This window comes from Ambystoma mexicanum, chromosome 12 (genome assembly GCF_040938575.1).
Source record: "Ambystoma mexicanum isolate Mex_15411 chromosome 12, UKY_AmexF1_1, whole genome shotgun sequence".
In the NCBI taxonomy this organism is placed as follows: Eukaryota; Metazoa; Chordata; class Amphibia; order Caudata; family Ambystomatidae; genus Ambystoma; species Ambystoma mexicanum.
This window is the reverse complement of record NC_090936.1, coordinates 735,474,560-735,488,773: the sequence shown is the minus strand read 5'-3', so window position 1 is coordinate 735,488,773 and position 14,214 is coordinate 735,474,560. Positions and strand designations below refer to the sequence as shown.

The 14,214-nt window shown below is 41.2% G+C and overlaps 1 protein-coding gene across 1 annotated transcript in view; it reads right to left on the bottom strand.

Moving 5' to 3' along the window:
- Positions 1-629: 629 nt before the first annotated feature.
- Positions 630-14,214, bottom strand: part of CERK (ceramide kinase) — a 679,079-nt gene continuing 665,494 nt past the window's right edge. The window contains 1 exon segment of the mRNA XM_069629241.1: positions 630-7,423. Coding sequence (XP_069485342.1) covers positions 7,336-7,423 — 88 coding nt within the window. The 3' untranslated portion in view covers positions 630-7,335.

The following is a 14,214-nucleotide window of genomic DNA, read 5'->3' as shown; positions in this document are numbered from 1 at the left end:
CATTCACCGGATAGCAGAGCACATTATGAGCCCCACATGTACCAAACCCTTACATAGTTCAATCTCAACTTTTCCATCACCCGTTTACACACCTTTTCAATCTAGATACCACTCACTCTACATTAACAGCTATTTTGTTTCCCTCATCACACTATTTTTCAATCAGTTTCTTCCAGCAGGTAAAGGTTCTGCAGTCGCTCTGCTGGATAAAATGCACCTTCACTTGGACAATGTTAGGCGCTTTGAGACCAATATGGTGGTGAACTGGCAGTGTACAAAAAGCAATAGTAATGATATTAATGGGGGTATATATAATGTGGAGAGTAGGTTTACAGATGTTCGTACTCACTGGCTTTTATATAACATGTGGTTATGCATCAGCAACAACCAGAATAGGTACCGAGGTTAACACCTATGGAGGCTATATTTCCTAGATGTACATGCAAAGATGTGAGCAGGAGCTTCTCGCCCAATGAGCAGCAGTTTCAATATTTAGTATTATGTACTTTGTGTGACTGTGCTTCGGTGTGTACGTATACACACACACACACACACACACACACACACACACAATATTTAAGAACACGGATATAGGAAATAAAGGATGCATACCACAAGGAAGACTATAGTTCTTGTACAACAACATATTTATTCATAAATCCATAAACACTTTAGTATCCTAAATATTATTTCAGTATCTTGAAGCCAGCAAGATAAAAAATTCCACAAGCGCAATAATGTTCCAGTAGTTACAATGATCAAAGGACATATTGCTGAACTAGTCGTTTCTTTCAAGTACAGTGGAGCATAATGTGCAAGCAAATCTAAGGACATGTTTCTGAAGTAAATAGCAGCCAAGACTATTATTCCAATAAACTCATACCCTTGCAGAAATTCCACAATTAGCTTTTCTGTCCACAATGTAGAATTAAGGATATTAAGGCAAACCACAATGGCTGTTATTAAAAGAATACACTTGTTATTACTGCCAGGGGCAAAAAAACCTACAACACAACAAAGACAAAGAATATTCATGCAGCATTCTCCCAACTAAAAACCAAATCTGCAGTTTCCTCTCACATTGCTTATAGCTCGTCAGATGCTTTCATTTTAGCATTTTCTTTTCTCTGGTCATTTGTTTTTGTTTTGTGATGGGTACTTTTGTTGATTTTTCAAGAAGCAGGGCAGTTTTTTTGCTGCTTATTATAAGTCATTTATTTTGTGGTGTAGAATAAAAATGTCATTTGTGCCGCTTTATGTGAAACTTCGGTCTGAAAATACATTTATTGTTATTAATGGTGCATGTTACAATTTTTATTTTAGTTTTCTTGGCAATCCCCCGTGATTGGGCTTGTTTTTTGTTTATTGTTAAGGAAGACCAGTTTAAAATTCGATTCACTTTTGAAGTCTCTCGAGTTTATTTTACTACTTTTGTTAAATAACTTAACAAGTTTGGTTAATAAAACTGATATGTGAAAGGACACTGATGTTGCTACAGGAGAGGGATTTCAGAAACCGCTCTTCCCGATGAGTCTTCAAACTCTGAGGTCTTAAGTAAATTTTTCTGAGAAAAAAAAAAGTAAGAAATCCAGCTTCAGGTGCACCCACAGGAATCTTCAGGAGTCATTTTGAACTCTTTCGCAGACGTCAAGTGGTACTCCAGGAATGCTTGCATCCTGCCACGTTGGGAAAGGGCTCAAACATTATTAGGATTTGGTAAATGTTATGGACTGCTTTGGGGAGGACCTTGGTGGAGAAGTAAAATATTGTGAGGACACACTCCAACATTTCTTTAATCTTCTAGCGTTCCTAAATGGCACATTTGAGGCAGCTATAAAGAAGGGCATGCCTGACATGTTAAAATCTTAACTTGGCTGGGCTCAAAGAGCTGTTTGTTTTCCCAGAAATGGCAACCGACTATTTAAATAATAAAAAGCTGATGCAATTTCTTTCCAAGGGTAGACTGGAAGGCAACTGGAAAGCCAGTGAAGAACCAAATACAGAATATAGATGCATTGGATAGTCCCAGTAAAATGTTTATCAGGCTTTGAAATGTATACACGTGTCTCTGGAGGAAGTACAATAGTTTGTCTTTTTGTGTTCACCACTGGTATTGTTCAGTGGGCACTTTATCATTTCCTATTGGATGGTTGGCTATCACAAAGGGACAGGAGATTGTTCAAGGGCTTTAAAGTAGACACTGGCTTCTTCCCTGAGAACAGCTGGAGGACATGCCAAGCACACCTCCTTTAAACCAAAAACAGTTGTGTTATCCCAATTTCCCTGCAAACATTCTTACCAAATTACCAAGTTGTTTTGGGGGACAGAAGGTTTTCAGAGGTAGGGCCTTTAAGAATGGGATCAAATTTCAAGCTATTTGTGAACCCTTTCGTTAGTCAAGAGCTGTCAGACTATTGAATCCTGTGTTGGCCTATCCTTGGCATCTTATACAATTTACAGGGGAGGAGAAGGCCCAAAAAAGTTGTGTCCACTAATAAAGCTGCAACAAAATCTACAAATGAGTAACCTAAAGTGATTTCAAGATCCTAAGTATCCAAGTGTCCAAGGGCCAGGTCCCTTCCCAGGATTGACTTGTAAGGTTAGATCTCAAAGAAAGATTTTTCTAGCATAATAGCCTAATTTTTAAAATGCATCAAAGGTACCGACAATTCAAAATAGCATGGATGCCTTAGAACTTAATCTATTTTCCTGTATGCCTTTTTACATCCCAACATGCTACATCAAATTCATAAAAACATGGTACAGAAGAAAGATTGAAGTCAAAGCTTCCTATTCCAAAGGAGACAATTCGACTGATCAGAAAGCAGGCGAGAGGGGTTCTGAAGCCCAACACTTTCTGATAAGGAGTCTTGCAAATGGTTTAGGTCTTTGGCCATTCCCCTATTCAGGCCTTTTTTTGGACCCCAAATTAAAGGACTTCCCAATGTTGGAACCATCTGTCTTGAGGCAGGCTTATAAGTATAAAGTCTTGATGTCCTTCAACATGAATGCCGGCAATAAGTTTGTGGATTACAGAATTTGACTGTCTAGAATAGCAACATTATTTATGGTTCCCGTTCATATGTTATGATCAGGTCTGCCCTTAATATGAATGATGGTCAAAAGAAAAATCAGCCCCATACCAGAGGTACCCGTCAGCTAAATTGAAATCATGTTCTGTAAAATGCCAGTCCTGGCAGACACTTCAATAAAGAGCCTAGCCAACATTCTGAGATGTATTCAACTTTTTCAAAAGGACTTGATTTAAATGTTCCTTTAAGGAAAAGAGTCACTTATTCCAAAAGACTTACTCAATTGGCAAACTATCTGTGGGACTATGGCAAGGATAAGCTTATTGCCTCAGAATGCATCTTTCCAGTATACTAGTGTAAAATAATTTTAGGTATATTTCTGAAACGAGCGATTAGATGTTCAACCCAGACTTGATGCAGTAGCTGCAGTCTTTATGTCATCTATTTAAGATATCAATGTTTTTGATACACTCTAAAAAGCCACACTTTTTGTGTTTTCCACCTGGCTTGTGCACTATATGGTGCACTCAAAGGCAGTGCAAACAAAGACTTCTGAATAGGTAGGAATCCCTTCAGAAGTGATTTTGTACTTTAAACGTCTTTTCTTTATGTGATTTGGGTCTCTTGTTTGTACAGTGTAATAATAGAGTACGGCAACGCTGTCCTAGTTTCCAGGGCTTGGGTACTTGGCCACGGACATTAACATCTTCATACCCTATTGTTTTCAGCTTCTTTGCAATCTGTAGATCTGCTGCATAGCACTGGAATAAAGCCATTCCAACTGTATAACCTGTCTGGTACTTATTCCAGGCAAGTTCTGAAGGTTTCAGGTATGCCCAACTGTGGTTCACAAGCCTACTGGACCTAGAGAACCAAGCTACTCCTCACTGATGATGCCCAAAAAGGCAGATGACTGTCTGGGGATGCGTTTGGCCTCATGCAGAAGGGATGTGACCTAGCAGTTTGGGCTGGATTGCCCCTTTTGGAGGCTGAGGAAAGATGGTTCGGAGAGTTGCCCAGAGCAATGTCAGAGGTTAGGATTAATTCCACACCTTCCAGCCATCAGACCTCTTGTTTTGCAGTCAAAGGCAGTGACAAAAAAGGATTTTTTGAATAGCTAGGGATCCTTTCAGAAGTGTTTTTCCGCTTTACATGTCTTTTCTATATATAATTCAAGTCTCTTGTTTGTACATTGTAATAAGAGTAATGCAACTCTATTCTTGTTTTCAGTGGTTGGGGACTTGGCCAATGGCATGAACATCTTCATACACTATTGTTTTGAGCTTTTTGAAATCTGTAGATGTGTGACACAAACAACTGGAATAAACCAATTCCCAGTTTATAACCTGTCTGATTCTAGGGCTTCCAGGCAAGTTCTGGAGGTTTCGGTGGAGACTTTCTCCTCGCACCGAGAAACGATTAGTACAGATAACAATCAGCTTAAGAAATGAAGGACCGCTGTAACATGGGAGCACATGTAGATCATTGGTAGTTAATTTCTACACCTTCCTCAGGTAAATATATAGGACAATCAACATGTCACCTCTCACTGCTGGTCAGTACTTGTCTACAGGCTAAGATTCTTGGATGTGCTTCATTTTGAGCAATATTAGGCTCTTTAGGCCTACAGCACTGCAGTACTCAGTTGTGTAGAACATTAACAACCTTTGTCAACTGTTTCAGCCATACACTGTAACCAATAGCTAAAGCTTAAGATCTTAATGAGGGTCTAGTTTTGCTTTTTGAAGAACCCCAAACGAGAACACTGTGGATCCACCAAAGGATTTCTCATTCCATGTGGGGTGGAATAAAAAGAAATGCGGTATGAAAAGTCAAACTTAACCACAAGCAAAGTGATGTTTGATGCATTATTTCATGTGTTACGATTGGGGCAGCCAGACGAGTTTGTGCTGGATAGTCGTCAGTATCTTTAGACTACTGTTCCGTCTGGATTTCTATCAGACGAGTCTGGTTGATTAAGCACGAGGAATGCATTCTTTTGTATAATGTATGGTTCACAATCTGCACAGATTTGATGCTGGGTGCAAGGATGGAGCTCATGATAAAAGATGAATGGTCAAATTACTCTATCATCTACAACTTCTACGTGAAGGTAATTGAGCATTCTACTCCAATACACATATTGTGCACAGGTGGTTAGGATAACAATCTCAGTGTCTTGTCTTACAATTATGATTTTCCTTACTGGAAATAAAATCAAAGTTTCATCAAATACAATTATGCAGCGTTTTAAGTGTTGTGTTCTTCAAAAAGGACATTTTCATAACAAATGGGTATGCTTGCTTGACACTGAAGGTGGTCCTTGTTTGTTTCAGTTTTCATTGATAATGCTAGGGAAGCTGGTTTTAACTGATGCATCACTTTTAAGTCCTCTGTGTATGGTACTAGTATTACTGCTTTTTGCAGTAAATCAACTCCTGGGGTCCTCAATCATGTTTAACGCTGTGCCAACCGAAAGGAGAACCTCCATCAGCATGTCAGTCTGGTCCCACCCATAAGGGTAGTCTCTGTGTAGGAGTACTAACAGCAATCCCAGATGTGTTTCTGCCCCACTTGGCATCATCAGTGAGGTGTGGATGAGGTGCTGCTGCCTCTGCAAGCATGAAAAGCAGGGGGTCTGCTTCTTGATTCCCTACTCACTTAGGGGAAAATCCCTCAGTGTTTCAAAATTAGTCAGCAATGTCAGAATTCCTCTAGTGAGAAGGCCATCACTTAAATGAGAAACGCGTCCATATTTTTTAAAAACTATAAAGTAGTTTTTTTGTAGGTGGCAGTAATTTAGGGAAAATGCTTAAAGTAGGTGACATTTTGTCTTAGATGACCCATTCTGGAAAGTCAAAATGTCTGTCTACATAAACACTTGGGTATATCAATATGCTCATTAGAGTGCATGAATTGCATGATTTAAATGAATGAAAAACAGGAGCAATTTGATACATTACACGTCTTGCACGCAAATTGTAATACAGTACTTAATTCTAAGAAAGTGTAATGAAATGGAACCACATGTAATCTTTTAAGTCCTTTGCTTGGGATCAAAGCCATATTAATACATAACGAGGAGCTGGGTTACATACAATCTATTTCTTCCCTCGTGAAAAAGAATGGAAGCTTTCATGACCGAATTATGCCTGTCTAGCACCCCTACGAAAGAGCATTTTTATTATGTATTAGGGCAACCACATTATACGTGGCCCAACAGAGACAAAGATCTGCTTCCAAATGTTATTTTTGTAATTCGTCCTTTAAAGAACATTTGCATATCTGCTAATATTATTCTGAATTCATATTTTGAATGTATGTTGTGTCTTATAGAAAAATAGATTCAGTGTATACAACAATTCTTTAACAGAAAACCAATCGAAATACATTTATGAAATTGGACAACTGAGATCGCAATAAAACAAAATTAGCAAATCATGAAACTACCCGATTGCGGTATTATTTGGGGAATCGTAAAATACATACAAAGCACTGTTAGGAAAATATTTGGATACTCTCAAAACAATCAATTGCATCATATGTTAGACAATTCACACAGTGAATTCCCTACATAAAAGGTAATTTTCTTGCAATATGCTTAAACTAAATGAATTTAGTTAAATAGCTAATAAATAGCTCAATTTTTCTAAAATATGCTAAAAAGCGTTTGTACGCACATGTATTATTATTATTAGGAATGTGTATTCCAAGATTATTTAAGGTGCAGGAGAGCATTACAATCAAGCAAAGATATTAAGACTAGCTGAAGGTTTCTGTATTTATAAAGCCAGGAAAAAGTGCTGGAGGCAGAGAGGATGTGGATGATTTGATTCTGTATCTATGTACTGTTGGCTGGACTCTAGCATCCCCACGAAAGAAAGATATGTACAGACTCCATTTTAATGCCAACACTGCCATCACACATACTCTGTATCAATCCTCTGTCTCTGCAGATATTTGTGTAGCAGTCACAAAATGCACATCTATTTTAATATGAAAACCATGGAATTAAATGAGATACAGTGAAAGCCTGTGAGACCCCAAACAAAGTGAAAGGTTTCAATTATAAAGCCTAATCGAAATTAGAGAAAAACACACAAGACCTTTTGAAAGTCACACGTTGCAAGTTTCACACTCTAAAATTGTATGCTACTAAATCATCCTAAAATACAGTTTATACATATATATAAAAAATATAATTTACTAACACCAGCCTATCTTCAACACACAGTACATTGTTTTGATTTTTTATTTGACAAAAGTCACTTTTTTACAATAAAATATGTAGCCGAGGTTGCTGTTACACTCTGTTTGGCTCAAATTGGTCCTCACATTTCGAAGTCTTCTCAATTCCTCGAGCAAACAATTTTATCAACTGGCAGTGGACACTGGAAAATAAGGGAGACATGAAATAGATAGGTTAAAAAAAAAAAATTTAAAAAAAATAAAAAAAAGACAACCAGATTTCCTGCCAAATGCGCTGACAACATACACATCACTGAACAGGTAACTATAGAGTGTCTGACCAGGTAGCAAAGCTGTTGAAATAATTGAAATACCAATACATTTAGAGAAGTCATTGTGTTGGTCTTTTTCTTTGTTTTGTTTACCTTAAATTTATTTTTTCTTCGTCTTAATTCCCTTACCCAGGCCTGTAATGCATCAAATGAGCATCAATGCTTAAATGATGTCTTTAATATGTAACAAAGCCTACTTCCTAACCTTGATGACATCTTGTGGGGTGACCAAGGGAGCCGGGTACTTCCCCAAGTTAATGTATGTTATTACAGGGGTTGTATGGGAAGGATCCCCTGGTCATTCTCACTTAGTGGGGAAGCAGACATTCACATGAGGCCTATTGGGGGAAGCATCCCTTCAAAGGAGAACACCTGTACATCTGGGCAGCGGAGACTATACAGCTTCACAGAAATCAAGGTCTCCCCATGCTCCTGGCATTACTAAACCAGGGGTCATTACAAACACTGTACCTTTAAGAGATTTTAATTCTTTCAGCCAAAAAACCCATGTAGTGGCCAAATAGAGTACTTGCAAAAAAACAGTAGTGAGCACCTGCTCAGACATCAAAAGTACATCCCAGATTCTTAAGGCGCTCGGTCAGCAAGCTTGGTCTGAGAGCCGAGGCGCGCACAGATTTTCTATAGTACTCACCAAGTCTGTCTAGACAGTGGATGCATATACACATTTTCTAGGACACTTATTTGGCGAGACCATCTACACCACTGTTGCAAGTACATAATTCCTATGGCACCTGCACAGCAAGACTGCCTGTCAATTTCTTGCCACTCTTGCCCTGAGAGTAATTTCAAACTCCAGGGGCACACCATGTCTCCTTGGATACCCATGCAGCATGTCGAGTACCGGAACAGGTGCAGTGCTCACTTTTCTGCACCTCGAGCCCTGAGAGCTCCTCCAAAGAAACATTGCTGAACCTAAAGGCAGTTCCAGTTAACTCACTGTCATGGAACAGTCTGGCAAAGGGCAAAGACTGGTTGTAAAGATGTAATATATCAAGGAAATACCACAAGGTTCCTAGGACACCATGGAGAAGGGAGTATGGTAAAAAATGATGGATTAGTAATTTAAGACTTGGTCCAGCTCCAATATACCAAACCTTACACAGGTGCTGCCATAAGGTCCAACCAAATACAACCACTCTCTGCCTCACAGTCACAGGTGATGACCCTCACAGGAATCCCACATAGGCCCCCAGTCGATGTGGGCGTTTGGATTTACAGTGGGAGACAGGAGTTTTGAGTCATGAGACCATTTTCAGAAGGATGGAAGAGAAAAAGGGGCTGGACGTAGAGCAAGACCCTGGTGACAGACTGCTGGAGACGGAGCAAAGGGCAAGGCCTGGGACACCAAGGAAATAAACCAACAGAAATAAAACAAAAGGTAAGGTGTGGGAGAGAGGTGGCCAAAGAGGGTGAAAGTAGGGAGAAGGTGGGTGGTGCCCACAGGTTTAAAGGGGGTATAACGGTGCAGATGGAAGAGAGTGACACAGGTGGCATAGCGGTTGTTAAAGGCTTTTATTGTTTAAGAAAAGCAAGAGAAAACCTAACTTTCGCCAAATCTAAGAGGGGTTTCCCTGCCTCAACTAAAAGACCAATGGCTTGGTCAGAATGTCCGTATATATCTATAGTCCACTGTCCTGTGTCAAAACCCTACTTCTGTCACTTAAACTTAATACTAAACTAAAGATCAAGTAGATCTTGGTCCAGAAGAAGGACTCCCTTCTAGTGGACTGGTGGTAGAAGTTAGTTTTCAAATATTGGGTTTTGGCGAATGGCTTCCTTCCCCAGGAAAAAACACACAAGTCAAAGTTCAAACAATTGTCCTTCACAGATACACTGCCAATCTTTTACAGTATGTATGAGAACATCTTGCCCAGTTGGATTACTAAGAGGGTGACTCCCTGCTCCTAGTATCTTGACTTAATAGTTAAACACAACCAGGGGGAATGACTTCCCTACCCTGGTTCACATCCCATGTAGTTCCAAATGCACAGCTCTCAAATGTTAGAAGGGTCCCCCAACCCTAGCTTCTCTTCTTTGTACTCACTTGCTATCTCTCTTTACCAAGTAGTGCAAGTAGGAAGATGACTTGTTCTATTTTCTGATTTTGGGTCCCAGACCATGGTCTCTCTCCCTCTTTGGTTTGGTACACTTGGTTTACTGTGCTGCCAAGTATGACCATAAGGAAGATACCTTGCTTCCTGGTTTGGTTCCCAGACCCTTGCTTCTCTCACTATTCGGTTCAGCTCCCTGGGCTCACTCTCTCTCCAAGTACTGCTACGAGGAAGAAGCCTTGCTTCTTGATGTAGGTCCTAGACCCCTCTCTGGTGCTCAGTGGTTTTCCTTAGGCCACTGTGCCAAGGAAGCAGTCCACTGATGCAAGACCCTCTTCCTGTCTGCCCCACATCCCTACCGTGCCTCCTGAACTACCCCGTACCCGCCACTGGGATTGGGTAGCAATCCAGTTCTTCCTGGGATCGAGCGTCTTGATGACTGCACTGGTGTTCCTTCTCCCTCGGTCTACTGGCTGCTTGCCTCTGTTGTCTGCTTCTATGCTTTCTGGCGTCAGTGCCGACGGCAGACCATTCGGTCCACCTGGTCATGGCCGCCCCACAGCACGGTTTATCAGGACTGGCCTTGTGGTTGCTTTCTGCTCAATCTCCTCTGGACTTACCAGGTTGCTTGCCTACATTTGCAGCTAAGCCGGATTCCTCTCTTGACGCGGTTCGAATGTCTCTGGCTCATCGGGGGCTGAAGCCAAAGTGTCCTTCTGTTTTCCTTTTATCATGCCGGCTCCACACACCGGCACAACGTCAACACTTGCAATTGTGGTTGTCCTGTCAGTCCTTATTACTCCTATTGGCCACCCGTCCCAGTACTTGGGTCAGGGCTCTCAAGGATCTTCTTTGTCCCAGTACCTTTGGTTACGTCAACCTCATAGATGTTACAGAAGTACATGGGTATACTTACACTATGGGAGTTTGTGTTGGATGTGAGGTGTAAGGACTGAAGGGGTGCATAGGGCATGGGTGGAGGGTGGGTATACAGCCTTCTCCTGAGATATTCTCCCAAGTCCCTAGAGAGGAGGTATCTTCACATGCGATCCTTCCGCTGAGTACCAACCGCAGGGGGACTATTGGGTAGTGGCCCCACCACCCTGGCCTCATGGGAAGGGCCCATCCCCTGGGGAGTAGGGATGACATACAAATAGAGGGTTAGACACACACCTTAATTAAAATATAGTGGTAAAAAATGTTACTCAATTAAGTTACTGATTGTTTCAGTCATTCAAGGGTGCAGGGGAAAAAAGGACGACCATGACACTACAGGTCGTTTTGAGAATTGCAAAAAAAGAGTAAAGTGTCCACAATTGACCGACACCCCCGTCCCTTGCTCTCACATATAATGGAAGGACAGTCAGTAATTGTAAAAGTTCAACATTTAGTTCAATCTATCCCTCATAGTCTATCTTTTGATCCCGCATGGTCCATTAATTGAGGTGACATGGTACGATGGAGCGAATGCAGAATAACTCTTACACCAAATAACAAGACTGACTCAAGAAGTTGGCAAAATGTCTCCTCCGACTATTTTATTTTCAATTGTCTAAAACAGGTAGTTACAACAGACATCAATGGACGTTCAATCATGCTCTCAATCATTTTGCATAAAAAACACAAGTACTAACAATTCATCATAAGTAACGTCATACTACGTGGAAAACTAAGAAAATCTATGTGGGATTGTAATATGTTCAAGGGGAACATCCAAGTATACTTTCTTTAAGGGATCGGGTTGTGATTGGGTCTCTACAGTCAGGTGGACAACTTATGCCCACACCTAGTGTAAGTCATCCTCATCAGTTACTAGGTACACGGTACACCATTGGCTCTCAAACTATAAGGTCCTTCATTATATGGCCTTCTACAATTGGGTGACACGCTTGTGCCGTCCTGGAATATTCGGTTCACTAGCAGCACGCAAGCTGGAACCCCAGGTGCTGGTGGGTGGACTGGATTACGTCTCCCCACCCAATTATCCCTAGATCTCTCATCGCTCATGCCTTCTGCCATTCAGATTGTCTTTGAACTTGGCCTTGCAAAGTATCACTGCTCCTGAGAATAAAAAGGGAGTATAGGCACATTCATATCGTAGCTCAAGTCTGCACATCCACTCCTATTTCCATCCTCGACTCATGTGACAGGAGACTTTGGCCTGTTTTGCAGAATTTGTTTCGAATTAATGAACTTGGCACTCATGGTGTTCATTCCTCACACCTTAACAAGGGCTGATTCTGCTTCTCTTGTCCGTCCACTGTTCTTCAAGGATAGATAACCCGTTCCTGGCTGCTCCATCCTTTGACACCATGCCAGACAGCTATTCCAGGCCTTTCCTTGATCTTTGTCTGTTTTCTTGCTGCAACACAGCCCTCGGATCCTCCTTTCTTCACGGGTCTGAGCTTACTAATATGTGACACCAATTTCCAGAATTATATATAATGGTGGCAACGCCTGCAGTCTATTCAGTGTGTATATCCAGCCTTTATGACTACTTAACCTACTTGCGTTACAGCATCTGTACAGCTATAAAACGGCTTGCATGTTCTGAAGTTTTTCTTCACACGTGCAATCTTTCTTCCGCATATGAAAGCCTTCTTGATTCTTTACTTTGTCATCAGATTCTATAAAGGTCTATGCATCATCTTCTTCGACCATTATTGTCCATGCGTCATGATCATTTATTGTGACCTCACCAGCCTCATTTCTTCTCATCCTCATATTCCGTCAGGAACCTCCTCTGAGAGACTGTCATCTCTGCGAGGGTACATCACATAGGGTCTTCTCAACGGATACCTTGTCTCAAAGACTCTTTGTGGAATAGGCTCCATCACTGGCGTTGTGCACGTCACAATTTCCGGATTCCAACATATAGGCAGAATTGGGGCAGGACTTCCTGCAGATGCATTCACCTGCTCCTCTACACTTTTATACAGGCATTTGATTTCTTGAACATTTACAAATTGACAATAGAAAAGTATTTTTAATAATGCAAATATGTATATACTATTCTAGTATACTCGTAGTACAATGAGCTCAACGGGTTTCAAGAAAGAACTATCCCTTCTTCAGGAGGAAATTAAAGTTCAGCAAACTTATTCAAACAATTCATTGCTTCAAACTTCAGCATAGTCTACAAGGTAAGTGAAAAATGTGTTTCAGTATATTCCAATATTCAGTATATGATGGAAAAATTGTGGTCATGTTGTTGGAATTACACAAAATCACCTGTGTCTTGAACCGTTTTGAAATGCTGTTCAGTCAATCTCAGTGACACATTCCCATCAGATTGTACTTCTGATTTTGAGGATTCTAAATATGGAAAGTGAAATGATAGTACTCCTGTAACTCTCTAGCATAATCTATTTGCTAATAACAAGTGCATGTGCAAACAAATGAACAAGTTACTTACCAACTGGTAACTTTCTTTCGACTGGATGTTCCTCCAACGTATTCCACATCTTTGACATGCAATCTCCACAGCTGTGTCATTCGTAAACTTTTTCGGCAGAGGGCGTCCTGCGTCGATGGCGTTGGGTTGATATCCCTCGAAGACCTCTGTCAAGAGCAACGTCACCGGATGTTATAAATAGGACGCACAGCGCCGTAGCCTCAGTTTATGTTCTTTCCTCCATAATGTGTGACATGCACATATCCAATGCCTGCTTGACTGCACATAGCCGTGTGAAAACGTAAGCTGCAATAGCATGGGAAATTCTCCAGAGGGGCAGGCTGGGAGGGCGATGTGGAATACATTGTAGGCACATCCAGTCGAAAGAACATTACCAGTTGGTAAGTAACTTGTTCTTCGAATGGATGGTGTCCTCCCAACATATTCCACATCTTTGACAGACTCCCAAAGCAGTACAAGAAAATGGAGGAGGGAAAAGAGTTTAGAATACCCAATCAGATGGCAGAATAAAGAACGGTCTTGACCATGGAGCATATCCAGGGAGTAATGTTTGACAAAGGTGTGGATAGAAGCCCATGTGGCTGCGTCACAAATATTCCTAATAGGAACTCCCCACTGCAGGGCTGGGGAAGTAGCCACGCCCCTAGTGCAATGAGCTCACAACCCTTCCAGAGAGTCCTTGCCCGCCAATCAGTAACATCCAACAATGGTGAGGATAATCTACCTGGATAAGGTCTGTTTGGTAACAGCCTGCCCAATTGGTATCGAGCATACCCCACAAAGTTGATTGTCCACTCTGACCCTGGACATCCTAGAAATATAAAAGTTCAGAGCTCTCCTAGGGTCCAACCTATGGAGTCGCTCCTCTTCCTTACCAGGATGAGGAGGAGGATAGAAAGACAGAAGAACCACTTTTTGGTTTAAATTAAATTCATATACTACCTTAGGTTGAAAGGAAAGACATACCCTCAGTACAACCCTATCCTTGTGGAACACAGTAAAGGGCGGCTTAGATGAAAGTGCCTGCAATTCTCTCACACTGCGAGCTGGTGTAACCGCAAGCAAGAACACAGTCTTGAAAGACAACAGTCTCAAAGGACAAGAGTGCAAAGGTTCAAATGGCGCACCCATCATGAATTTCAAGACCAAATTCAGATCCCAAACCGGCACCTGGA